Source organism: Ambystoma mexicanum, chromosome 2p (assembly GCF_040938575.1).
Source record: "Ambystoma mexicanum isolate Mex_15411 chromosome 2p, UKY_AmexF1_1, whole genome shotgun sequence".
NCBI classification, from domain to species: Eukaryota; Metazoa; Chordata; class Amphibia; order Caudata; family Ambystomatidae; genus Ambystoma; species Ambystoma mexicanum.
The window spans coordinates 445,843,156-445,870,933 of record NC_090923.1 but is presented as its reverse complement, the minus strand read 5'-3'; the positions used below and the strand labels follow the sequence as shown (position 1 = coordinate 445,870,933).

The window sequence follows — 27,778 nt, the reverse complement described above, 5'->3', positions numbered from 1 at the left end:
CGCTCGCATCTGGTTCCTTAATAAAAGTGGACTGTTTTTAAAAAAAAAAAAAGAAAGGTCCTTTGCAAGCTGTTTGGAGGACGCCTTCCCACAGGTGACTCTGCCTCCAAACCCCCCTGGTGAACCTGAAATTACTTGCAGAGGATGTAAGTCGCGCAGAGGTAGTCGCTCTGGAGACACATTTCTGGCCAACATTGTATCTTTCACTGCCAGTATCAACCCTCTCGGTTCAACCCACTCTACTGCCTCTTGATTAAATCTGTGGGACACGCAGGTGCTAGAGCAGTAGTGACAGCATTGTACCGGGCATCATTCTTTAGAGGGGCTATATTTTTCACTTCACCCACCACCCAGCTACAGAGTTAAAACACTCTTGTGGCGGGCCATAGTTGTTCAGACATTACCTTAAACGAGGCCCCAGAATTTATTTTCTAATTTGAATAAGATGGATTCCAACCTTATAGAGTGCGTTTGGCTTTCCTTTTTCAAGCCTTCTTATAATGATACTAAAACACAGAGAACTTGTTTTTTTTCGGTTAGTATTTTTGACTGCAAACCATCCTCTCTATTGTTCAGGGCCATGTGTAGAGAACACTTTCTACACGATTGTGCTTGCTCTGAGGTCGAAGAAAATGAAGAAGAGGAGGACAGCACTTCATTTGAAGTTTGAGAGGAAGATTAGGGGGAGAATCCAGCATAACGCTATCCTCATTTTGTCTGTAAACCTCCACTAGAGCAATGACGGGATGAGGAATGGCTGGGATGACCTGGCCAGTCTCATTAGGAGGTACAGTCACAAGGACAACTGGGACTGTGACTCATGACGCCGCATGCAAAGATCCCGAAAAAGTAGTCCGTAATTTTACTAGGCAGTAGTAGTCCCCCAGTCGCGCCCATTAGAAAAGTCTCCTTGTCCCGAATTGGAGGGTTGAAGAGGAGGTAGTTACTGGTGAAACTTGAAAACGGGTTTCAATCGGAGAGGGGGGAGAGGGGGCACAGAAGTAAACTGAGCGCTTGAAGAATGTCCTGGTAGGAGATCTGGGCGGAAGTAGTTGCTATAGGCTGAGGCATACCTTTCCCACTAGGCAGAAAGTACATAGGCGGGAAAAGACAAATAGAGGAAAGTCAGAGTGTTCAGGCGTCTTGTAAATTGGGGCACACTTTTCTGTCAGTTTAAATGGGGCTCAAAGGCAATTAGCCTGCAGTCGCTCCAGTACTCGCAGTAATTGGCACACAGTCACAGAATTAAAATTGTATAACGGTGGTTGGCACTATAAATGAGACACAATTATTCTTAAAAGGATTTTCAAAGCAAGGCGCAGCGCGGATAAGTGGGGCTCAAAGGCATCAGACCGGGTCCGCCCACAGTCGCTCCACTTGATAGAAAACAGTTCCAGTGCAAGTTTCAAACTCGGTTAGACGGTGAATGCCGACTTTCTTTTTTTGCTTTAACAAAAGGCATTCCACAGCTTACCAGAATGTTTAGCCTGTATTTATTTCTCAGGAAGCGGAGGGTGATGGTGCGCTGTGCCACAACCACAAGGCACAGAACACAAAACACTCTGCACCGATCTGCTAGTAAGTTCAGAATAAGAAAGGTAAGGTCCGCCGGCAATGCAGGTGTAAACAGACTCACGTTGTAGCCAGACTCACATTGCTCCAGCTGCCGCAAAACACTGTACAATCCGCACTGCTCTGCTAGTGAGTTCAGAATAAGAAAGGTAAGGTCCGCCTCCAGGCAATGCAGGTGTAAACAGACTCACGTTGTAGCCAGACTCACATTGCTCCAGCTTCCACAGAACACTGTTCACTCCTTACCGCTCCGCTAGAGTACAGAATAAGAAAGGTAAGCTCTGCCTCCACTATATGAATCATGAAGGCATAATGTTAAGAATTATTCAGACGATACTGAGATGAGGAACAACTGCATTGAATGCAGATTGAGAACCACGTACACACTGAACTACATTTCTTTTCACGTAATGTCAAGGGTTTCATTGCATCAGATTGTTTCACCTTAACCTTTACTCAAAATTACTTTCACTGAATTTCATGGATTTTGTTGCATTGAACTCATTCACCTTAACAAAAAAATGTTTTTCACTGAAGAAAAAAAAATCCAAAAAAATAGATGTGTATATATATGTATGTATGTTTGTGTATTTTAAACTAAACGGATATGGTTAAAAAATGATCAAGTCGCAAGATGGGAAAAGTCATGGTATGGGACGAACCAGAGAAGGACCCTATATAACTATGTACAATCTTTTGTTGGCAGAAGAAATAATTACTAGATCCTTCTTGTGTCCAGGATTTTGAGAATGTTGATAATCCGTGATAATCTGACACATCAGAGAGAGCTTTTGATTACAATCATGCTGTATATCTGTTGCCTAAATGTACAACTATGTTAAGTCTACATTTTATAGATCTGTATCCTTTTTTAGGAGCGTAAACCATATCCGTTTTCACCTATGGAACCCACTCCAAGCACGCCATCGCTGTCACGCTCAAGTTCAATAAGTGGAGTTGATATGGCAGGGCTTCAGTCGTCTTTCTTTTCTCAGGTAATTTAATTTGACAACATACAGCCTTTTAGCTTTACCATAGGTGCATTATTTCATTCAACAACTGTACGCCTTGAGAACTGGGAGTTTTCTTTTAACAAAGTTTATATTTGATCTATTCTACTTTTCATTTTGAAGACTGGTGGGACAAAGCAATACAATTAGTGTTCTATTAGGAGTATATTAATCTTTTATTAGGGTAATTAGATGCATGAGGAATCTGACATGAAGCACTATATGAAAATGTGATGTTACTGATATTTTCATGCCATGTGTATTGAACATGTTTTTTGTTATGGATTTGTCTATGTTCTGAATGTAGCATGATGACTTTGACAGGATTTATGTACCATTGGCTTAGAGCAATTTTAAAGTAAACTTTATTGCAACTCCCAAAATAAAAGTACAAGTCAATCTATGAGCATGTACTCCTACATCTCGTCTCCTTTCTCTATGCTTATGGGTCATTCCTTGGGAAGGGGATAGGAATGGAGCAAGATGTTGAGCAGCATGAATTCAGCAAGAAAAGAAAATGCAGGGTGCATGCCGTCGGCATACACAACACGCAAGAACCTTCTTTTGCGCCTGTTCGTGCAAAAAACATATAGTTGTTTCAAGCTAATTGAGTTCTAGCTAGCGATATCCATTGTGCTATAAAAGGTCTATTGCATACTTTTTCTTTAATCCACATTTTTTAATTTAGGCCAAGCCGGCAGGTGTCTGCAGCTTTCCAGGTGTTTGGCACTAGGACTCCCATGATCCATCATGATTGAATAGGCTGTCTAGGGCTGATGAGTTGTTATCTAAAACATCTCGGCAGCTAAAGGTATTAGACCCCTGGTGTTGATGGTGCATGTGGTATTAACTAACTGAGCTTGCCTGCTTTCTTACTAGTATCGTAAGATCACTTGGCCCCAAGGTCTACACACAGACCCATCTGCAGATAACAAGACCGAGTGCCTTCCCCCACCAACAGACTCTTACCAGGGCAACCCACCACCGTCTACACATTTACTACGTCACTGACCTATGATTTAATCTACTTGAATTTTGCTGTTTGTGCCATCACTCTGCATTGCTCTCCACCGGGATATTGATGTAAGCTTTCACTCCATCACAATGGAACACCGCTGTATCTCACACGCATACATCTGCAATTATCACTACTGGACTTCACAACACGCATCCCCACTGCCAATAGAAGGCAGCCGAGTCCCTTATCTTACTTGATCTCTCGTCTGCCTTTGACGCGGTCAAACATGCCATCCTGCTCAACCGTCTCCGTGATAACCCGGCTATCACCGATCAGGCCCTGGTTTGGCTGACCTCTTTCCTCTCCGATCGAACTTCACAGGTCCAACTTGGGTCCTTCCTCTCCTCTATCTCTACTTGTGGTGTTCCCCAGGGGTCTAACCTCTCTCCCTGGCTGTTCAACCAATAGCTGGCACTTCTTGCCCACCGCATTGCTGCTCTCTGCCCTAACTTTCAGTGCTATGCGGGTGACACTCAGCTCATTTTCAGGCTCCCTTCCGCCACCTCTTCTCCTTCTCTCATCTCTTACTATCTGTCCGCTAGGAGTGGTGTGCCCCCAATGATCTCTGCCTTAATTAAGATTCTCCTCATCGGCACACCTGCTCTCTCCTTTCCTGTCGCTCTCATGCCGGCCTCTCTTGGCCTTCTTCATTCTCCCACCTGTGAGGCCCAAGAACCTCTAGGCCATCTTCAACTTCACTCTCTCCTTCTCCTCACATCTTTGATGTCTCAAGATGTCACACTACCAGCTGCACCTCCTCAGAGGTATTCTTCCTTTCCTCTCCTTCCCCCAGAAGTTCACTGTCCCCAGAGCTCTGTTTCTCTAGGCTGCACTACCTCAACAGTCTATTTCTAAATCTGCCTGTTTCTACTCTCCGCCTTCTGCAACTCATCCAGAACAGGACTGCAGGACTTTTCCTGGGCCTCAAGCCCCGGGGTCGTATCGTATCAGGACTGAAATCTCTGCACTGGCTCCCAGTGGCTGCGATGATTAAGTTCACAACCCTATGCATTGTACACAAGGTCTTCTGGGGCCAGGGGCCTCAATACCGCCAACTCTCTTCTTAAATAGCTTCTTTCTCGAGCTCTTCGCTCATCCGCCTCCAACTCCCGCAAGGTCAGTTGCTTCTCCAAGCAACGAGTTGGTGCTAGATCTCTTTCATTCGGCTGGGGCCTCCTGGAACAGCCTCCCTGAAACGTGAGGAAAACCAGCAACTCAAGAACTTCCTTTTGCATCTGCTTTCTCTCCTCCTTTCCCCTGCTGAACTCCTGACTGAAACTGCACTGGTCACCTGGCTACCCTCTGACCTCAGGCCCAAAGTCCCCTCTCCCGCCAGCTGACTTGACTTGATGTCTGCACGTACCTCTGCACTTGCCACTAGCTGGCCACACTTTTACCTACTGTTTTTATTTATTCTATACATTTTTTACTGTTGATCCTATGTATTGCACTGCCCCCTGCTCCTACCTGCACTTTCCCTTTCCCATCCTCCCCTGCACATGCGCAATCTCAATGTCACCTGGCCTTGTAAGATCGCTGTCTGTCTTCCCTCTGTTGCTTCTCCCTTGCCTCGTCCAGCTTTGAAACACTTGTGTATAAGCTCGTTATAAATGCTATATCATATATCACAAATAAATTCAGTCCAGCTGTGCACATAATCAGTCACCTTGTCTCGCCTACTCTCCTGACCTCACAGCACCAATCAACTATCCATATCCCCATGGCTCGCTATCGGGGTTTTAGCCACTCCTACCTTCGTGCTGGCTAAAAATGCACACACGCATTCTGGAATCCTCCTTCACAGCTGACATCTCAGACCACGGTCCTCCAAGGGCATTCACCCCACAGTGCTTTGAGGTGATATTGATGGCAGTAGGCGCTATACAAATGCCATATTACAGAACATCGTACTTATCAGTCCTTTTCTACCCGTGGATGACAGTAGGAGCCTTTTGTGGAGCAGTGTGTGTGTGTTTACATTTTCTTTCCTCTTCTAATGCACTTAACTTCCCTTTTTTTTTTCTTTGACAACATTTTGGTCTTTGCCCAGGTTTGAGAATTTTAAAGAGTGTAGGTATTGATATTGATATTTTATTTCTATCGCGCTCGTACACAAGTGTTTCAGAGCACGACAAGGCAAGGCAGGGGAACAGGGGAGAACAAAACAGTGATCTTACTAGGCCCAGTGACATTGAGAACGTGCAAGTGCATGGGAGAGGGGGAGGGGAAAAGTGCATGGAAGGAGGGATAAGTGGAAAGTGCAAAGCAGAGGAGAAACAGATAAATAAATAATAAAGGCAACAAACGGTGGTAATGCAGCCAGCAATTTGCAAGTGGTAGGTTTAAGGCAGCAGACAGGGTAGGTCTGATAAGTGCAGGAAGAAAAAGGGGGGGCTGTATGGGTACGGATATAGACCCCAGTGCAAGGGGTGGCCCCGTGGCAGTGTGGGAGGGTGGCAGGGTAAGCAGTTACCTGGGCCCGAAGGACAGAGGGTGGCCAGGTGCACAGTGCCAAGAGAGAACAGATCAGCAGGGGAGAGGGGGAGCGAAGGCAGAAGAAAAGGGAAAGGTCTTGAGGTGCTTCCGGAACCAGAGATGGTTCTCCTCAAGTTTTAGAGTGGCAGGGAGGTCCAGTAGCAAACTTTTTTTCTTCGCAGGCACAGTTTCTTTCCCCTGTACTTCTTAGGCCGGGATCATAATTGGGTGCCTAGGTTTGTTTGTGATGCACTTTTGGGAAAATGCTCTATGGCATTGGCTAATGCGAAAATATCCACTGCTACCAGTCACTCAGACTTGCCACTGTAACTATGAAGTTGCAGGAGAAGTGAGGATGGGATAGTATGTATCCCCTCAGCCCTCCACATAAGGTGGGGTGGGCTGATCTCACAAAAGAAAAGCACAGGTAGGATAAAAGTATCCCCCTATCTTGCTAACATTTAAGTTAGCACATGAAAATAAAGTAAAACCAAAGAGGGAAGCTCAAAGATCTTCCAGAAACACTGCACAAAAGGTGCTGTGTGCTGCAGTAGTAAAATACAAATGCCATTGAAAAGGATGGAGTAAAGCAACTCTATCAAGAGAAACCAAAAACGGTAGAATTCATGTATGAGTGGAACAGTGTTGGAAGCGGCCTCTTTGTTTCTGTTCTGTTCTTCCTACGTGCAGTGAGGTGCAGCTTGACATGTTTCTCTATGCCTTTGGGTGCTTTCCTCTGATCTGATTCGATCTACCGGAGAGCGGAGAGGTGGAGAGAAGTGAAAAACGTCCCTGCTGGGTTCCAGGCCCCCAGAGCTGCTGCTGCTGCACGGTGCTCCACAGTGTTGCAGCGCAGTAGTTTGGTCGCTTGGCACTCGCCCCCCACCCTCACCAGTGGAGGTAGCAGCGGGAGAACTTTGCGGGTGAGCCTTGTGGGGGCAGATCTGTGATGGGAGCAACCTGATAGCGCGTGGATTGGGCCGATATCCCCTTAGCGAGATTGGGCTGTGTGGCAGCCCCTTTGTGTGGGACGGCCAGCTTTGGGCTGGGTGTTGGCCATTTTTTTCTGTAGTCTATGGTCTGGGTGGCCTTGTGGCCCGCCGTGCAAATGCCCACACCCTGAAAAAGTTTTTCACATATTGTGCTCTGGCCTCTGAGCACCCTGATTGATTTAGTATGGTCTTTTGTCTTGGCTTGCTATAAAAGCACTATGTAAGACTTTGTGTAGATCTGGAGACCTGGAACGTTCAAGTAGGACTTCTCCTGGGAGCATCCTGTACCCTTTGTCTATCCCCGCTAACGTTGCTATTTAAAGGGCATCTTAAAGACTGTGTAAACTCGGCTGTGTATAAACAGCTGTCGCTTTCTGCTTTACTTAACCTTGTGGTGACTGCCTTAATAAATCCAGTGGTTGGATAGCTACCTGCCTGCCCTCGGTTTTTGAGTGTGGCCTGGCTCAACCCAGGGGCTGGCAGGTCGTCATGGAATCCAATAACCTAGCAGGCGCAAAGACCAGCCTACAGATAAAGCTGGGTTTGGTGCAATTGGAACAGGCCAACTTAAATAATCCAACACCATCAAAACTGCAATCTCTGCTGGGGCCACGACAAAGCCCAACTGGTAATGGGACTATGGAGCTGCTCCCTGGCACTGCTTTAGACATTAATAGTCTACAAGGCTATGGTCCAGAAAGGGCCGGTAGGAAGGAGTTTAACGAAGATATTCTGACATAGCAGCAAAACTAGTTGCTGATCTTTCACACTTGCCAGAAAAAATAAATACTCAAAGATGTCAGAGTATTTCATGTATAAAAGACAAACTCGATGCTCTATCCCCTACAAAAATGGCAACTGCAATAGGACAGAAACAGATGCCGGCAGAAAACATCTTTGAGAGTGACCTGGGGGAGCCCTCTCTGGACCTAGAAATGGCAACTGAAGAGCTTCCGCCAAATCCATTGTTAAATTCCAGCATGCAACCGGACAGCCACCAAACCTTGGAAGAAGACCCACTGCTAAATGGCAGCCGAGGTGAAGATGAGGACCTCTCATCTGTAGATTCCAGTATATCGCAAACCTACAGTGAATGTAGAGAGGCCTGCTGTCAAGGAGGATATATAGCAAAGGAAGAGATGGCTAACATACAAAATATGGTAATGGCTTCTCTAACCATCTCTCTAACTCCAGTCTATATACTCAGCGTTTCAGGAGCAAGTGAATCTAATGCATACATGGCAGCAGAAATTGTCAGTCCTAGACTCCTTTACCAGGAAATTAGAACGACACCTAGACCTCGAGGCGGAGACCTCTAATCAATGGCAGGGAGGGCTCTGTGATCTGGCAAGGAGTGAGACAGCGGACAAAGCCCTCCTGATGGAAGCCATTATCGAAGATGCGAAATGGATGAGAAACCATTGGAAGGCAAAAGAATGCGAATGCAAGGCCGCTAAGGAAAGTCATGCTCCTCGACCCATTATCCCGACTGTCGAGCATGAGCCTCCAAAGGCTACGATTGATTTGACGAAAATATCTAGCCTTGAGTCCTTGGAAGAAAAAAAAACTCATTTTCGATATTTAAATCATCTTTATAAAGAGAGTGCAGATAACTCTGACTTAAATCAAAGTGGCTGCCTTCGTCCTGGCGAAGACACATTCCAGTCAGATACATGCCTTAGCGACATCCTGGAAATCATGGAAAACGAAGACTATGAGAAATGGAACAACCTAAGTGAACCTTATTGTAGGGAAATCGAGACGCCCCAATATCGCAGAAAAGCAGTAATAAAAATAGAGGGAGCCTCCTCATGCTACAAACTACGGTTATTATGTTCCGTTATTCCAAACCATGGAGGAAATTCCAAACCATGGAGGAAAAAAGAAAGAAAATGGAGCAAAAAAATAAACTGGCACTACCGAGGGATAAACCTCAGGGGGAGGAGAGGCCACTTTTGCAGATGTTAGAAAGACTAATGCCAAAATGATAGAAAGAAGACTGCTTAATGACACCATCGATAATTCCAGGAGAAACCCTCCCGTGAAAGAGCACCCAGATCCCTTTAAAACCTCAAAGGAGGTTTCTAAACTACTACTGACAAGAATAATAGTGGACCAAAATACTTGCTCCTAAATAGGGGCAATGTGATGAAGCTCCTGCAATGGGTACCAGCTCTTAAGATTTATATCTACGGGAGATATAAGAGTAGTGGAATTCCCATCTGAGGACAGGGGTGACCATGTTATTCTCCATTTGGACACTTTCCCCCCCCCATACCCCCTATAAAGGAAGCCCTGTTGGATCAGAGCGAAATGCTGCTTTTTCTGGGCTATGATCTCAGTGACTATTCTTGGGTGCCTACCAATAGGAATCAAACAAAGAAACAACCTTCGGAATGGTCCCATGTAAAGAAACAGACTCCCCAATTGCCTCCATCCAAACCAGTAAAAATGTTTACAAGAAAAGCAGACTTAAATCTGAATAGGCCCACAAAGATTCCACAAAAGAAAGAGACAAGTTAACGATCAGAAATGAAGGATGCCGAATTTTAGGAAAACCAAATCCTGCCCTACCACAAAACGTACCCCCGGGACAGACTGACTGGAGTTGGATTGCAGGCGCCTGGTAAAATAGAAGGACAAATGGATTGTTCTAGAAGAGACTGGAGAACTTCTAAGAATTGGAGCTTGGTGGTTTTGAGTTCCTATTTACAGAAGAACAGAGGATTCTTAGGGGGCGGGGCGTATGATATCTATTTATTTTTATTTATTTATTTATTTATTTGCATTTGTATAGCGCACTTGCAGCCCAAAGGCATTGAGGCGCTTTTACAAGAAATTGGAAGAAGACTTAATTCAAATAGAGATGAGCAGTATCAGGCTTGGTTACAAAAAAGGTGAGCAAACCGTGCACATGCATTGCAAGGAAGGCAAGATATTTAGCCGGGTTCTGTACTCACTAAACAAAGAGTGTAGTTTTGATAGCTTTGTGGAATGCTAAATGGGAGTCAATCATACGTAAGTGAGTAGGAAGAGCATTCCAGTGTGAAGCGGCCATATGCCTCCAAGAAACTTGGTTACAGGATAAGCCAGCTTGTGACGTCTATGAAATCTACATGAGCGCGGCTCTCAAATGGGAGCAGGGGAGAACTTATTCTGGCCTGCTCACCCTTATTAAAGTAGAGCACGGTTTCAAGGTTTGCCAACACCTGACACCGGACCCTTATATTCAAATTTTGGAACTTGAAAAGTCTCATATTAATGGAACTTCGAAATGCTTGTTGATAAATGTATACCGTGGCATGAAAGGTCCCCCTGCAGAAAAGTGGTTGAGATTGATCATGGAGAAAGTAGATCAATTTCCCATAGAGGGGGTCGGTGGGACCTCGATAGTCTCATCTGTGGAGATTTCAATTTCTGCCTTCTGTCAAAAGATTGGTTGGCCTCTACAGTATGAGAAACTCAATGTCTTCGCACAGAGATAGATAGAGGAGAGATCTGTGAGGGAATTGAGATTGCTAAACGAGCAGACGATGGGGGATTTCCCCGGTGCTCCTACCTGGAGCAATGGTATGCAGGCATCTACCATAGATTTTTGCTTTGCGTCATCGACTCTGGGGGACATGGTCTCTAGGTTTGAGGTTGTACACTCGCCACAAAGCGATCATGGCCTTCTTTCCATCACAATGGAGATTCTAGCTGGCCGATACAAACATAAACTCATGCCCCCCATAGAGTTAAATGAAGGCTCAAATCGATTAAAAATCTGTGTAGGGAAGATTGCTCTCCTGGCACCCTGGTTCGCCCACGGGGCTGCTAGAGACAATGAGTTGGTGGAATATGCCTGGCTATTGAAAGGCTTTACACAAAAGGTTGGAAAAGGCGGTGTAATACATATGGCGCCAAAGCATACCAATAACTTTGACTTAGTTAAAGTCTACCGATCTTATCAGGCGGAGGTGAGGAAACTAAAGCGCTTAAAAACAGCCTTGTCGATAGCACTCATCAAAAAGCATAGCCAGACCTATAGAAATTGGGTGAAATCACACAGATGTATACTCCTACAAAAAGATGCAGAGAGAATGTTACTCGCAGTATGTGGGAAAAACTCGCGTAACATGTGGGAACCCATTAATAATGGTGGAGGTGGTAAAATAAAATCAACTGATGGGTGGGGGGGGTCACTGAAGAAGGATGGGTCAGCCATTATTCTAAAATCTTTGAGGGTTCACCCCAACCTGCTCTCTCCAAATCAACCCATCCCATTCCAGCATTTGCCCCCGACAGGGCAGGAGCCCTCCTCCTCCAGTCAAGATCCACTGAAAGGATCTGCATCTACGGCGCCACAAGGCACACAGGAGCAGCCTGCATCGCTCTGCACTGAAGAGCTCGGCAGGATCCACCGCACGGAGCTCCTTACCACTTCAGGTAGCCTCCTTCTGCAGCGCTACCGTGCCACCGGCCCCCGCTGCGCAGGCACCCCACCAGGTGATCGATGAAGCCGCATCTGCGAACTGGATGCATGCTAAAATGGCCGCCGGCCACATTTGTTGTTAGTCGTTGCCTAGCAACGGCCCCTAATTCTCCCAGAAGGCTGCCGGCAGGCAGAAGCCGGCCCACGACAGGAAGGCCCAAGAGAGAAAGGCCCCTTCCTGTTTGCCCCTGTTTGCCTCTGGAGTCACGGAGCCAACACTCTTCCACCGAGACGCCCCTGGACTTGAAGCCTACGTGAGTAGAACACTCCAACTAAGACTGCCCCGCATTGCCCCCAGAATCTAAATAGCGTTAAACGCAACACAATCCTATTTTGTAAACTACTTTATGTATCAGTACCGTATGCACATGTCACAATGCAATGCTTAAGTTTCATATTCATCATTGAAAATGCTTCATTATGTACTTGTAGAAAGTGAATGTTTTATGCATACTTCTGCCATCTGATATCCCGTAGGCAGTTAGCACCTCGCCCTACCAGAACCACCACTGTTCCATCCCGCTTCTCTGTTCGTTCACAACCAAGTACTCCAGCATGTTACCAGGGCTGCACTACCAGATGAACACACTACTACTCCTAGGCACACTCCTGCAACTCCTCTATCACATTCCTCCCACAGCAATATATAGACAACAGTATCTACCCTCCTGCCTACTTAGCTCCAGCATCAAGATGCCGTTGAACACCAACTCCACACCTACTCACTCCAGTCCCGACATCACGCATCCTCACACCTATGTACCTAACAGCTGTATCAGACTGTGCAGGCCGAGGACGCGCACTCTACCCAGGACCCTCTCCTCTTACCACATTCTAATATCACACAGAAACCTCAGACTAGGTACCCGCACAGACGTTTTTCACAACTCTACGCCCAGTAATCCTCACGTCCTCATCCCGTGTACCAGCATTGTGCCCACTCCCAATCATTCCATCCCATCCAACTCCAAGCATAAAAAACAAACAAAAAAGCAGCTTCCTAACAGAATCCAGGTAGCGCCACTACTCAAATGCGAACTACTTAACACCCGCTCGCTCAATGCCCATGCTCTGGAAATAAATGAGCTTATCTCCAGTTTCGACTTAGATCTGCTAGCCATCACGGAGACCTGGCTACATGAAGCATCAGGCACCGCCATTACTTAAGCCGTGCCTGAAGGCTACTCCATCTTTAGGCAAGACAGACCAACAAAATTAGGGGGGGGGGTTCCTTGATCGATAAAGACATCCATGATATCAGACCCACGCCCCACACATGGGAAGGGAATGCAGACATACTATCAGCCAAACTACCACTCTCTCACAACAATACCATCAACACCCATGTCATCTACCGGCCCCCAGGACTCCCAGCCAATTTTCAAGGGCAAATCATTCAAATTCACAGCGAAAACATTAAAAAAAATCCACCAATACCATACTCCTAGGTGATCTTAATCTAGGCTATAATGATCCCAAGGACAAAACAGCAATCTCCTTCCTTAAGGAGCTCTCCAACTTAGACTTGAAAAAATGGTATCGCCCACCCACACTAAAGGCAGAACTCTTAACTGGCTGACCGACCATAACTGCAACTCCTCTATCACATTCCTCCCGTGGACAGATCACAGCTGCATAAAAATCACTATCCCCCACGACACCTACCAAAAAAACATTAGTACATATCTGCCACCTTAACCATAAGCTCCAAAAAATTAACGGCAGACAACTTACGTCCCCTTCTCAACACTCCATGCCTCGCCCCACCCTTCTCACAAGATCCTAACATTCTAGCAGACATTCTCAAGGATACGCTCACTAATGCAATAAATTCCATTGCTCCTCTAGAAGAAACAAAAAGAAAAAGTCCTTCCATTCCAATGCATGGTTGACATAGGACCTCCAAGCTCTGCGTAACAACAAGCGCCAGGCACTCAAAGATTGGCAGGCAAACCCGTGCGACATCACCAAAGACTTATTCAAAGTCATCGCAAAAAAATACAAAGCTGCCATCTTCAATTCCAAATATGAGTCATACAACCGTCGAATATCAGACTCTAAGTCCCACTCAAGAGAACTCTTCTCCATCCTTAAAGAGTGCCTCCCACTTCTACTGACGAGATCGCTAAGGATGAAGCTTGGCGCAACAGTATCCAAGCTGCCATGCTCAACAAAATAGACCTCCTACAAAACAAAATCCGTGACCACTACAATACCCTACCGAAACAGAGTCAGCACTCAGTCTCAAACCTCTAGCAAAACCATTACGATCTCTAAATTTGCCTTCAACGAAGTCTCAGAACTAGAAGTCCTGGACATCCTGAAACATCTGAAACCATCGACCTGCAAAGGCGATACATGCCCTCCTAAGTTAATTAAGGACTGCGCTGAACCACTTGCCCCACTCATTACCGCATTCATTAATGCTTCTTTCAAGACTTGCTCCGTCCCAGACAGTCTCAAAGAAGCCTGGGTGCGCCCACTTCTAAAAAAAAGCCCTCTCTCGACCCCACGCTGCCCAACAACTACAGACCTATAACGACAGTCCCTTTGCTTGTCAAAATTTTAGATAAAATGGCACACAGCCAAATCCAACTATACCTTGAATCAAACCCCATCCTAGGTACCAGAAAGTCAGGTTTCCGCAAGGGCCACGGAACAGAGACTGCTCTGCTGGACCTTAAAAAACAAATGACTAAGATACTGGACACAGGTAAACCCACCCTTCTCCTTGACCTCTCAGCGGCGTTCGACCTAGTGGACCACAAGACCCTCACTTCACACCTCTCCCACTCTGCACATTTCTCAGACCAAGCCACCTCATGGATAACATCCTTTCTAGAAGGGAGGGCCATGAAAGTCTTTGCAAACGCATCCAACGCAACACCATCCATAATTCACTGCGGTGTCCCACAAGGCTCTTGTACAGCACCTACAATGTACCACCTCTTTACAAAGCCTCTTTTCAATAAACTGGATGCACTTGGAATCGCCTACACCAACTACACAGACGACACCCAAGTGCTCCTCCCCCTAACTGGCTCGTACCACAAAGACGCCCTGGCCCTAAATCATATATACGCCACTATTCAAGCCTGGATGGCCACTAACGGCCTATGTCTTAACGGGGATAAAACTTGAATCCTGATCCTTAGCCAAAGGTCTACACTTGCCAGGCTTGATAGTCTCTATGTTATTTTAACATTGACAACTGCACTATCCCAGTCCTCTCTTCTGTGTAAACGCTAGGCGTCTACATTGATGCAACCCTGTCTATGGATAAACAAGTCAGTGCCATTGTCTCCGCATCCGCACTAGGCACCAAATTCATCAACGCCATCAAACCATTCCTCACCAAAGAAAACTGCCTATCAATAGCAAGAGCTACCATAGGCGCTACACTTGACTATTGTAACACACTCCTAGCTGGCACCTCTGGAAAAAAAACCTAAACAAACTTCAGGTCACTCAAAATAACGCTCTGAGAGCAGCCTTAAGCATCTCCAAAAGGGACCACATCTCACATGCAAGACAATCTGTTCAGTGGCTACCTGTCAAAGAACGTATCACCTTCAAGGTTCTAACCACTACCCACAAATGCATCCAACACACTGCACCATCATATCCCTCAGACACTATTCACAGACCGGCCTCATCCAGACCTACCAGACTTTGATACACTAACCAACTCACTGTACCACATATCAACAAGATCACAGCGGGAGGTCGGGGTTCCCCCTACATAGCCCCCAGACTCTGGAACAATCTCCCTCAGGCTCTAAGAGCAGAATGCTCCCTCACAGCTTTTAGAAAAAAACTCAAAACCTCTCTCTTCAGCTAAACTCCTCTACCTACAGCCAAACATACACACATTGCTAATGTTTTTATTGTCTAAACCTGCATGCGTGTATGCCTCTATGTGTAACTAAGTATCGCTATTTTTTGTAACCAGCGCCACAATGCCTCAGGGCTGTTTCTGTGCGCTTAACAAATACGAATAAATAAATAAACTCAAAGCCCAGGTGGTTGGCATTTTGATTTTGATGAAGCAGAAGCTAGGTCTATGATTATAAGGCTTAGCTCTTCTAGAGCAGCAGGACTTGATGGTGTCTCCAATTGTATGCTGAAGAAAAACCCTGAGGCCTGGGCAGGTATTGTGGTATCCCTATTCAAATAGGTGATGCCAAACAGACTGGTACCGGAATCTTGGCGGGAGGCCTGGGTGGTGCCGGTGTTCAAGAAGGGCAATAGGGCTGATCCTAAGAACTATCGCTCGATCGCCCTACTTGATTTACTGGGCAAGCTATTTGCCTCTGTGATCCTCTGGGATCTCAGCTCATGGGCATCGGATAAAGGGATTCTGGATCCCAGACAATCAGGATTTCTCCAGCATGGGGTCGGGTCTGGCATGGATGCACATGCTCATGAATATTCCCCGTCAGGCCGGGAATCCTCGGTAAAGATAAAATCAGTATCAGTTTCGTTTCTGATCTGTCTTTCTCAGTAGTAACCAATCACTGGTCTCTGGGTCATACTGCCCCAAGCCAATGACTGACCTCTCCCTAAGCCCCGCCTCTGGCAGCTATCTTCAGATTTTTACTGCACGCTCAAGTGTTGGGAGTCCTCGTGTTTAGCGCTCGAGCTTTTGCTGCGTTTTCACACTTTTTCAAAGAGAATTTCTCATTTTTCGGTCAAATAGAGCCTCAAGCTCCACCATCTCTACATCCGATTAACGGAGATCCGTGTCGGATTTTTCTACGCCCCTCAAGGGTGAAGATTTCGTCAAGTTACGCTTCTTGGAGGATTCCAGAAGTTTCTGCGGCCTACCTGAACATGGACCAGGAGAAAGGAAGCTCGACACCCAGAAAACTGTTCAGGGTTTGCCCTGGATGCCAGCTGCAGAATGTGTTCAAGGAGGACGAGCACTCGAAATGTGTCTACTGCCTTCATGAGGACAAAACGCACGTGGAGAAAGACTGTGCGTTTTGCAGGAACATGTCGGAACGGACCATCAGGGACCGACACCTTCGTCTCTCCAACTGTCTGGAAGTAAAGAGCCCGTCAGGTGAGAAGAAGAAGAAGAAGTCCGAGCAGCCTTCTAAGTCCTGTGAGGGCGCCCCGGCGACGGGGGCCCAACAGAAGGCAAAGCACTGCGAGTCCGCGGGCACCGGGAGCGCCGAACGGTCAGGCTCTTCGGCTGCTAGGCAGGGCGCGCCTTCCCCGGCACCATCAACCACGAGCCAACGCTCTGGTTCGGGGAAGAGGAAATCCGAGAACCCGGGTAAGCTTCTGGAGAGGCCCCGGCTGATCTCGAAGTATTCGGCCGAGGGGGAGCGAGGCAGTGACCCCCCCCCAAGGTGAAGGCCTCAAGCACGCCCAAGGTGGTGAAGGCCTTGATTCACCCGGCCAAGGCCTCTATCGAGGAAGTCGTGGTGGCCCTGGCGCAGCCTGTGGAGGCTACACCAGTGGAGGCGACCTCGGGGCCCAGAGTCTCCCTGCCTCCATGGAGGGAAGCCTCTTTCAGACCCATCGAAAAGACCCCCGTGAAGACCCCGGCGGAAAAAGAGGGGGGGCAGTGGCCATTGTGGACACGGACACAGCATCCGAGGAGGAGCTGGTAGAAGTCTTAGAGGCCCCCTACGAGGGTGTCGAAGAGGCCAGTCCCCACGGGAGGGATCCCGACGAAGGTGACGACGAGAGTGACGGCGGCACCGGCGAGGGTCTTAGTCACCCGTCGCTTCCGGAGCCGCAGGATAACTCGGCAGCCATTTTGTTGGCAATACAATCCTTATGTTCGGAGAGAAGGACGAGATTGCCCTTACCACTGACGGAGGATCCGGAACCAGGCTCGACGGAGGAGCCGGAGCCAGGCCCGGCGGGAAGCCCCTCGAACAAGAGAAGGCGGATCCATCCAGCCCCGCCTTTTCAGACCTCGCGGCCTGCTCAGCTTTTACCCACGTCCCCTGTCCCTGGGGATGACACAGGAATGGACATGGCCACGACAGGTACTGACGACGACGGCGGTGACGACGGGACAGAGCTCCCATCGCCCCCAGCCCAGGCCTCCCCGCCCGACGAGATCGGATCTTTCCATGCCAGGGCATCCAAGCTTTTTCAGCTCTGCCCCGAAGAGAAGAAGGAAGGTTTCCTTTACCAACGGCGCGAGGCCAAGAGGAAGACAGTCCTCGCCGTGCCTCTACTGGATGACATCTGGGACGAGGGTCTCACCCTTCTCAAGAACCCGTCTACGACGCCTGCCAAGAGGGATCAGTACGAGAAGAAGTACCGGGTCCCTGAGGCGGCCCCTTTGTGCCTTAGGGCACAACCGACCCCTGACTCGTTCGTCTCAGCGGCGGCCAAGAAGAAAGCGGGGGGGGGGCATCGGCCTCAACGTCAACTTCCCTGCCGGACGGCGAAGGTAAGAAGCTGGACGCAATGTGACAACGAGTTATCTCGTCAGTGGCAACAACGATTAAGGCAGCCAACGCCCTCGTGATCGTGGCCCGCTACGACAGGGAGTTATGGTACAAGATCGCCCCCCTGTTGGACTTCCTACCCGATGACAAGAGGGCCGAGGCCCTGGATATCTTGCAAGAGGGCGAAGTGGCGTTGGACCACGCCATTACGGTGGCAACGGACATTGCCGACACCGGTTTCTGCCAGCTAGGCAACGGCGTTTGCCTAAGACGACGAGGGTGGCTCAAGGCGATGGATTTCCGCCAGGACGTACAAGCCAAGGTTTTGGACATGCCGTTCGACGGGAACAATCTGCTTCGGAAAACAGTGGATGAGTCCCTCCAAGCCATCAAGGCGGACTGGCAGACAGCTAAGGCCCTAGGCGTTCTCCGGCAACAAAGGCCGTCCTTTTGGAGCACCGGAGGCAAGCAGGGTGCCTCCAAGGGATTCGGTGGTGGCTCCCCTACCTACCGCCAAGCGGCCCGCTCCTCGTCGCAGGAAGCCTATAGAGGACGAGGCAAGTCGGGTGGACCCTGCCGTCGTCGCCAGGGAGGCCAAGGCGGCAAGGCGTCCTCCAACCAAGATTGAACCGACAGCGGTGTCGGGCCCCCACCGAAGTACCCCGGTGAGAGGCCGGCTGGCGAGGTTCGTCAGCGTGTGGGAGTCCAGCTCCACCGACCGTTGGGTGCTGGATGCCCTGAACCAGGGGCACGCCCTTGAATTTCTAAAAAGATGATGCCCTCCTGCATATATCTCGTGCGCAGCTTCGAGGATAGGATCCCACTCAACAAGACCTTCCGACGAGCGATCCGGTGGTGGGGCACCCGCGCTCATCTGACGGCGGGCACAGACTTTCAGACCCCATTCCACCAGATAACTGTGATGACAGATGCCTCCCTATAAGGGTGGGGAGCGCACACCGGAGAACTTCACGCGAGAGGCCTTTGGCTCCCGGAGGAGAAGACGCTCCACATCAACATCCTGGAGCTCCGTGCAGTGTTCTGGGCCCTCAGGTCCTTTCTCCCGTCCCTCAAGGGCAAGGTGGTGAGAATCTTCACCGACAACACCACCACGATGTTCTACATCCGGAAGCAGGTAGGAACCAGATCTCCAGCCCTCTCCAAGGAAGTCCAGGATCTGTGGCATTGGGCCGTCGCCCAAGGGATGTTTCTGGTGCCTTTTCATCTAGCAGGGATAAAGAACACCATCGCCGACTCACTCAGCAGGGAGCTGCGCTTGTGCCACGAGTGGGAACTACGTCAGGATCAAGTGGATCGACTCTTCCGACGATGGGGGGGGGGGAACCGCAGATCGACCTGTTCGCGACGGCGACAAACTCTAGTGCCAGAGGTTCGCCAGCAGGTTTCCCCAGCCGAGGAGCATGGGAGATTCTTTCTCGTTTCCCTGGGACGGCCTGTTCCTATATGCGTTCCCTCCGTTACCGTTGCTGCTCCCACTCAACCAGCTCAAGAGGTCCCGGTGCAGGATGATCATCGTTGCACCGGCGTGGCCGAGGCAGATCTGGTTCCCGAACCTTCTGGACTTGTCAGCATCCCCACCAATCAAGCTGCCGAAGGACGTGGATCTTCTCTCCAGAGAAGGAGGCGCCATACTTCATCACGACCCGGAGTCGCTGAACTTGCAGGCCTGGCTCCTGCAGCACTAGAGTTTGGAGGGTACGATATCCCGGCTGACTGCAGAGAGGTCCTTGCAAAGGCCAGGGCGTCCTCAACTCTCAAGTGCTACGGACATAAGTGGAAGAAGTTCTCTGTCTGGTGCCGTGCACAGAAGATTAACCCTCTACGGATTACGGCCCCTCAAGTGCTGCCGTACCTACTGTCGCTGGCCAAGGCTGGACTGGCTCACGCCTCCATCAAGATACATCTGGCTGCGATCTCCCGATACACCAGAACCACGGGATGGGCGTCCTTGTGGTCCCATCGCCTGATGAAGGAATTTATTAAGGGACTGTTCCGATCGTTCCCGCCAGTGAAGGCCCCTGGCCCGGCGTGGGAGCTCAACGTGGTGCTGACCAGGCTCATGGGGGTGCCATTCGAGCCCCTGCATTCAGCACCGTTGAAGTTCCTGTCGTGGAAGACTGTGTTTCTTGTGGCCATCACCTCCACACAACGAGTGGGAGAGATCCAGGCCCTATCCTGCAAGCCTCCATACGACTTCATGACATGAGGGTGGTGCTGAGGACGCACCCCTCTTTTATGCCCAAGGTGCCGTCGGACTTCCACCTCAACGAGCCCTTGGTGTTACCTGTTTTCTTCCCGTTGCCTTCGTCACCGGCCGAGAGGACTTTGCACTCGCTGGATGTGGCTAGAGCGCTGAAGTTCTACGTGGACCGCACGAAGAGTTTTCGGAAGACATCACAGCTATTTGTGAACTTTGGACCTGTGAACCAAGGGAAGGCTCCCTCAAAGGCTTCCATTTCCAGATGGCTCTCCGGCTGCATCATGCACTGTCATCGGTTGGCAAACCGAACGTTGCCTGGCCGTCCGAGAGCCCATTCGACCAGAGCTATCGCTGCTACCACGGCGTTCTTGTCTGGTGTGCCCCTGCTGGACATCTGCAGAGCTGCTACGTGGAGGTCGACGCACACCTTCATGAGATTCTACTGCATTGACCGGGATTCCAGGGAGGAGTCCAGGGTCGGCCAAGCGGTGCTGCGCAACCTGTTCGCCTAAGGTGAGCCTGGTGAGGAAGTAAGAATTGCTTAATGTTGAGTTTTTGATGTAATGCTTAATGTTAAGCCTTTGCCACCTCCCGTTGGTTGTGCATGTGTGTACTGCTATGTATTCTTATATTCATGAGCATGTGAATCCATGCCAGACCCCATGCTGGAGAAGGAACAAGTTACTTAACTGTAACTGTTGTTCTCCAGCATGGGTCTGGCATGGATTCACATGCGAACCCTCCCTCCTAGCCCTCTGCGGCTCTTCACTTGGTCATACTGCCACTTTGCGTGCTACCAAATCCGAAGATGGCTGCCAGAGGCGGGGCTTAGGGAGAGGGCAGTCATTGGCTGGGGGCAGTATGACCCAGAGACCAGTGATTGGTTACTACTGAGAAAGACATATCAAAAACGAAACTGATACTGATTTTTTTCTTTACCGAGGATTCCCGGCCTGACGACGGGGAATATTCATGAGCATGTGAATCCATGCCAGACCCATGCTGGAGAACAACAGTTACAGGTAGGTAACTTGTTCCTTATCAAGCGTGTGGGAACCTCTGTGAACCTTTTTGTCCTGAATTTGCTAAAAAGGAGGGCAATTGCCAACAACACCACAGTGTACATGGCATTTTCGGACCTACATCAAGCTTTTGATGAAGTAGACAGGTGTCGACTGTGGGCCAAACTGAAAGCCTGAAAGTGCCCAGTAGATATCCTAGAGGCAATCCAGTCCCTATATACTGAAACTTCTATACAGATTAGATTGGGGAAAGAGGGCTTGTTATCCCGAAAGTTCTTGGCAGTCTGCGGCCTCAAACAAGGCTACGTACTTGCTCCCATCTTATTTAGCCTATACCTGTCTGATTTGGGGATTTTGCAAAACGCCATTCGAGCATTTCCACCAAAGCTGAATGGACATGATCTGCCTTGGCTCCTTTACGCAGATGGTATTGTCTTTCTTGAACAGACGGCTATAGGTGTCATGATGCCTACCCCCGGAGCACCAGGCCAGGCCCAGCACCCCCAGGAGCAGGCATCACGCCCCCGGGTAAAAGCCCAGCGGCCCCTTATAGGGGCTCTTTGGACTCTGTCCTGGCGCCGTTGGCGCCAGGCTCATGTTGGACATCAGTCCTGGCGCCATAGGCGCCAGGCTCATAAGGGGAAGTGTTTGGTGCACTTACCTGAAGCAGACCATGCTGCATACTCACCTGATGCAGACCATGCTGCATGAAGAACCAAGCCAAATGAGGCTTAGGAGGGACTATTTTTCTGAAGGAACTATTTTGTTACTTGGGTGGGGCTGTGGAAGAATACTCACCTGGAACTTCTTCCAAGGCTATTTAAGCCACGCCCGGACAACCACACGTGCTTCGCGTTGTTCGGCATCTCAGCAGCTGAACGCTCACCCTGTCTGCTCCTGCACCTGGACTCCAGCCACGCCCGCCTCGAACCTGGAACACCTGTAATGGAATAAGAGAAGAGAAAGGTGAAAACCAAGAACTATTTCAACCTTCTTACCTGCATCCGGAATCTTCACGCCAGCATTCCTGAAGGAAGACTTCCATTTAAAAGCACCGCGTTGCTCGCTGCAGCGCCGCGCTTCACTCACCTGTTCCCGAGACGCCGCCCAGCTCCATCGCGGCTCTCAGGGCCGGTCGCCACATCTCTGCGCCGCACCTAAGGGAGAGAAGAAGAGACAAAAGGTGAGCAAGGGAACACAAGAGGAAAGCCGGATTTTCAGCCATATTACTTACCGGCTATTCTTGGTGAGCCATTCCACATCTCGGGTCGGCGCCACATCTCTGGCAGGTACAGCACCCCGGCCCCTATGGGGAAAGGACAAAAGACATTACTGGGGAATTATAAAGACATTTAGAGGGGTTGCCCTCATCACTAACTCACCTGATTTTACCCCGGCAATTTAACCCCTCAACGCATCGCCTTTGTTCTGCACCTGAAATAAAGGACAGAAAAAGACAACATAAAAGGAGGCTCACACTTGAACTTTTGCATCTTCATACTTACGGCGTATCGCTCAGTAAAGTCAAGTGGATTTGCCAGCGCCATTCTGAAAACCAGTGAAGTAACTGGACGAACGCGCGCCCCTGCACCAGAAGCAGGATGGAGAGTTCATCCTTCCAAACCATAAGGTGAGCTTAAACCGGGGGTTTTGAAGGAAGTCAGAGGAGAACGAAGGGGGGAAGAGGGGAGCAAGCACATTATTCAGCAGACAGTTAATCCCCTTTCTCATCTGCAGAAGGATATTCCTACGGGCCAGACAAGCAAGATTTGGGGGTCCTGTTCAATCGGTGGTCCGAATTCTGCGCATCACGCTTGAAGAGGCCACAGCAACCCAGACCAGACCAGCGCCTCCGTGGGAGCCAGGTGAGCATTACAATAGGCTTCCAACGCAAAATGGCATGAGTAGCCCACCACCCCATCTGCAGATTCACTGGAACACTGTGTGTCCCCCTGCCAGCTTGCTGGAAAGGGATTCGGGCGAGTAACACCGGCAGGAAAAGGAATTGGCCCGGAACACACGGCGTCGGGAGCACCCGAAGACCGCGGGATCTCCCTGATGCAACACCGCTCCCGAGGCGGGCGGTGGAAGGAGCGACATGCCTGGTAAAAACGGGAAGCGCCAACGCTGGGACTTTCTCGAGGCTTTGTTTGCCGACTACGGAGACTCTCTGCTGGAGGGGGGCCATCGGAGTGGTGGCGGTCCGACTCCCAGTGTTAAGCCCTGGTGAGCGCGGCCCTGGGAGCAGACTGGAGCTAAGCCCGTGGGAGGGCGAGGGATAGGCAGCGTAGTCAAGAGGCACCAGTGGACTCGGCCTCGCTTGCAACCTGCCATGCCAGTATTCCCCGCGTGTATAGGAGAGCGGTGACAGCGGGGGCCCCCGAGTAGGGGAGTGAACTCTTTGTCCTGAGTGGCGGCGGCAAAGATCGAACACCCGGCCACGAGGAGGAGGGGGGCAGGATTGAGCGACACGCCGCCTGGTTTGTGAGAAGGTACGTGGGCAAAGGAGACGGAGGGCGGCCCCTGATCACAGCGGGGCGCACCCGGGGGCAAGTTGATGCTACGGGACAGCGGGGAGTGACGCTCACGCCCTCAGCTCCGAGGAGACCCAAGACTTTACTGGCATAATTAGTGGCTCCAGCCGGGGCTGTTGAAGGACGTTTTGGCTTATAGAGCCCCGGGGAGGGAGGTGAGACGGGCCGGCCCGCGGACTGGGGAGACCACAGAGAGGAGTCACAGGTGCCCTGAATCCCTGTGGGAACTCTCCCCCGGGCACACTCAGAAATTGTGCTGATCCCTTATAGTCGATCCTGGGAGAGGGGACAACTAGGAATTCAACCAGAGTGACTGCGGGGCCCCCAAGGGGATAATCGATCTGGCCCCCCGGGAGAAGTGCCTACCACCCGCACTTAGCCTGTTCTTATTGGGTCTGGAGGAGAGCTGGGGCAGGGCGAACGGTCCGGAAGCTTGCCTGCAGAGGAGCGGTGAGCAGTATGTCCGCGAAGCTTAAGGGGAAAGGCTCCCCCTACCTCGGATGCCTTGGGCACCCCCCAGGCAATGTGGCCCGCTCAGGCCCTGAAAGAAGGCTCCGGAGACGCCAGAGGGAAAACGGGAGACAACAACATGCAAGGGGAAGTGGGGGACCTGGCACCCGTGCCCAGACAGGAATTCTTGGGGGAGCTGCGCGCCCTGCAGGCAAATCTGGCGAAGACCTTTCAGGAACAATTCCACTAATGCGCAATGACTTGAATGAAGCCATTGGGGAAATGAGACAAGAGATGCATCGGCTGGGGGAGAGGACGGATGCGCTGGAGGAGGGCCTTCAGGAGGTGGGCAACGATACGTCAGCTAACAGTGCGGCTATAGAATGGTTGGATGTTGCCACAAGAAATTTAGAGATTCAGATGGAGGACTTGGAGAACAGGTCTCGCAGGATCAATATAAGAATGAAGTCGCTGCCGGAATCAGTGTCAGATAAGATTTTGAAGGTGGTGCTCCAGGGCATCTTCGCTGACATCCTGGGGGAGGATGACCCAGGGACGGTGGAGCTGGATTGGGTGCATAGAACCGGGCGTGTGAGCAAAGGTCAGTCTGCGAGGCCGAGAGATGTGTTGGCAGCATTTGCCAGATATGCCCAGAAGGAGGCGGTACTCAGAGCAGTCTGATCGAAAGAACCCATTATGTATGAGGGCCAACAGATTGCCCTTTTTTCCAGAATTTGGCATGCAGTACACTCCTGAAACGGAAACATATGGGCCCACTGCTGAAGGCCCTCAAGGAAAAGGCAATTCGATATAAATGGACCTTTCCGTTTGGCTTGACTTTCGAATGGGAGGGAGCCCAGCGGCGGATTACCTCTCTGCAGGAGGGGGCAAATCTCATGGGAATAGACCTAGAGGCAGGTCCTGCTATCTCGGGCCAAAAAAGTGTGAATAGCTGCCCGAGGCCCCAACCATGGGAATGGATGACAGTCGGCGACAATAAGCAAAGATGATCAAGGCATGGTGAGCCGCAGAGTAAAGGGAAGCCCGGTTCACCGAGTGGTGAGAATATGTCGAATCCCTAAACTGATTTGGCAATTTCGGGGGTGGTGGGCCTCGAAATGGAGAAGGTAAACTGGCAGGTCTTAGAGGGAGCAAACATGTTGGAAGCAGAAAGGGCGTTGATGCTCGTATTGAGTATGGGGATAGAGCGGATCATAAAATAGTCTCCCTGGTGATGGGGTTGGGGCGGAGAGTAAAGGGATTGTAGGGCTGGAAATTACCAGAAGCCATACTGAGAGACCCGGAAGTGCGGGGGAGTGTCGAGGAAACAATCAAGGGGGTTTTCGAGAATAATAAAGAGGATACTGACAAAGGTATACGTTGGGATGTGTTTAAGGCCACTCTCAGGGGTGAACTAATTGATTTAGCGGCCCACCGGGCGAAGCAAGTGCAGGCTCTGGAGTCCCAGCTGGAGGTAGAGGTGGCTAGGCAGGCGGCGGGAGATACCCACTCGCGAAAAGCAATGCGGGAGTACAGGAAGGCCGAGGGGCAGTTGAAACTTTTGCATACAAAAAAGGCGGCGGGAGCCCTATTGGCTGTCAAGCAAAAGTACTATGCCAAAGCCAATAAAGCCGACGCCCTCTTGGCGCGTCTACTACGGGGCAAAAAACGCGATTGCGGCATTGAAAACGGGCTCAGGAGCCTGGGCCACAAGGCAGGAGGAATTGCAGGAGGCCCTAGCAGAGTTTTTTGAGTCCCTGTACGCCTCCCAGCATCCCGGTGTTGACCTGCAAGAGCAGTTCCTGCGAAGGGAGCGCTTGGGGGAAATCGGCAAAGAAACGAGGGAAGCCCTAAATAGGGAAATTTTGGAGGAGGAGGTGAGGGAGGTAATAAGGGGTATCCCAGCGTATAAAGCCCCAGGCCCGGACGGTTATACTGCCGTCTTTTATAAGTTATTTATTTCGCAACTAGCACCGCAATTGACGTCATTATACAACTAATTCCGCAGTTCTGGTAGAATTGCCCCGTCCATGGAAGAGGGGTTACCCTCATCCTTAAACCAAACAAGAACCCAGAAGAGCGAACGTTTTACCGGCCGATTGCCCTGATTAACATTGATGCCAAGGTTTATACTTAGATTCTGGCGAATAGGCTCGACTCTATTCTCCCACATTTAATACACCCCGACCAGGCCGGGTTTATCAGGGGAAGGCAAATTGCTGACAACATCAGGCGAGTTGCCCATATGATTGAAAAAGTCCAGAAAATGAACACTCCCGCGGTCTTGGTGGCTTTGGATGCGGAAAAGCCTTTTGACCGCGTGGAGTGGACCTTCCTGTTTCGGGTAATGGAAAAGATGGGCTTTAGGGGGGAATTTATGACAATGGTTAGGGCCAACTATCAAGCTCCACCAATTAGAGTAATGGTGAACGGGGCAGCCTCCAGAAGAATACAACTGCAGCGGGGAACAAAGCAGGGGTGCCCGCTCTCCCCAATTATTTACGCGATCTACCTGGAGCCTTTATTGCAAGCAATCAGGGACTCCTCTGAGATCCGGGGTATTCCTTTGGGGGGGGGGCAACAGAAAGTTGCGGCTTTTGCAGATGACATGCTGGTTATGCTGTCAACACCAGGGGAATCACTATTAGCAAGCATGACCCTACTTGAGACTTATGGGGAATCCTCAGGGTTAAAAATTAACACTAATAAGTCAGAAATCCTGAACCTATCGGTAGGGGCCGCGGATCGCGATAGCCTAAGGGAGGGCACCTCCTTTCAGTGGAACCCAGGAGGGATACGATATCTGGGGGTGCATATCACAATGACTCTGGGGGAGTGGTATACGGCAAACTCCCCCCCCCCCGCTTCTCAAGGCAATTAGGAGGGACTTCCTGCGATGGAGAAATCTGAGGGTGTCGTGGGTGGGACGGATGGCCACGGTTAAGATGGTTACACTCCCACACTTGCTCTATCTTTTTCAGGCGATCCCTCAACCGTTGCCGGCAAGTTTCTTTAAGGAGCTGGAAAAACTGACAAGGGAATTCATTTAGGAAGGGAAAAGAGCAAGGCTGGGGGCCAGACTGCTGAAGGTACCTAGGGGCGAAGGGGGCCTGGCACTGCCGGATTTTCGGCGATACTACGAAGCTGCACAATTGCGCATTATAAGAGAGTGGATGAAGGAAGAAGGAGCGCAAGATAAGTTATGGGTGAGGATGGACAGGGCAGTGGTGTAGCGGAATTTATCCGAAGTGTTGTGGCTCCCGAAGGCGCACAGACCCAGCCATCTTTACCAAAGCACTATCACTAAACTGATGGCGGAGATCTGGGACAGGCTCTCAGGCCCTAGGGGAATCACTACATTCCCATCCCCCTTCACCCCTATTTTCGGAAATGGGGATTTCACCCCGGGCTTGGAGAGAGGGGCCTTTGCAAAATGGTGGGAAGGAGGTTGTTGGAAATTGTGTGACATGATCCGGGCTGGGGAAGTGTCCTTTAACGATTGTAAGAGGGAATTCGCTCTACAGGAGAGTGAAAGGTACCGATATGTGCAAATACGTCACTGGGTATTGCACCCGGAGGTCAGAAGGGCGGCTA

At 50.0% G+C, this 27,778-nt stretch overlaps 1 protein-coding gene across 2 annotated transcripts in view; it reads left to right on the top strand.

Annotated features, from left to right (window-relative positions):
- TMF1 (TATA element modulatory factor 1) overlaps positions 1–27,778 on the top strand; it is a 418,170-nt gene that overhangs the window by 354,892 nt on the left and 35,500 nt on the right. For both annotated transcript variants that reach the window (XM_069643800.1, XM_069643801.1), the window contains exon 14: positions 2,448–2,567. In XM_069643800.1, coding sequence (XP_069499901.1) covers positions 2,448–2,567 — 120 coding nt within the window. The remainder of the gene's footprint in view (positions 1–2,447; positions 2,568–27,778) is intronic.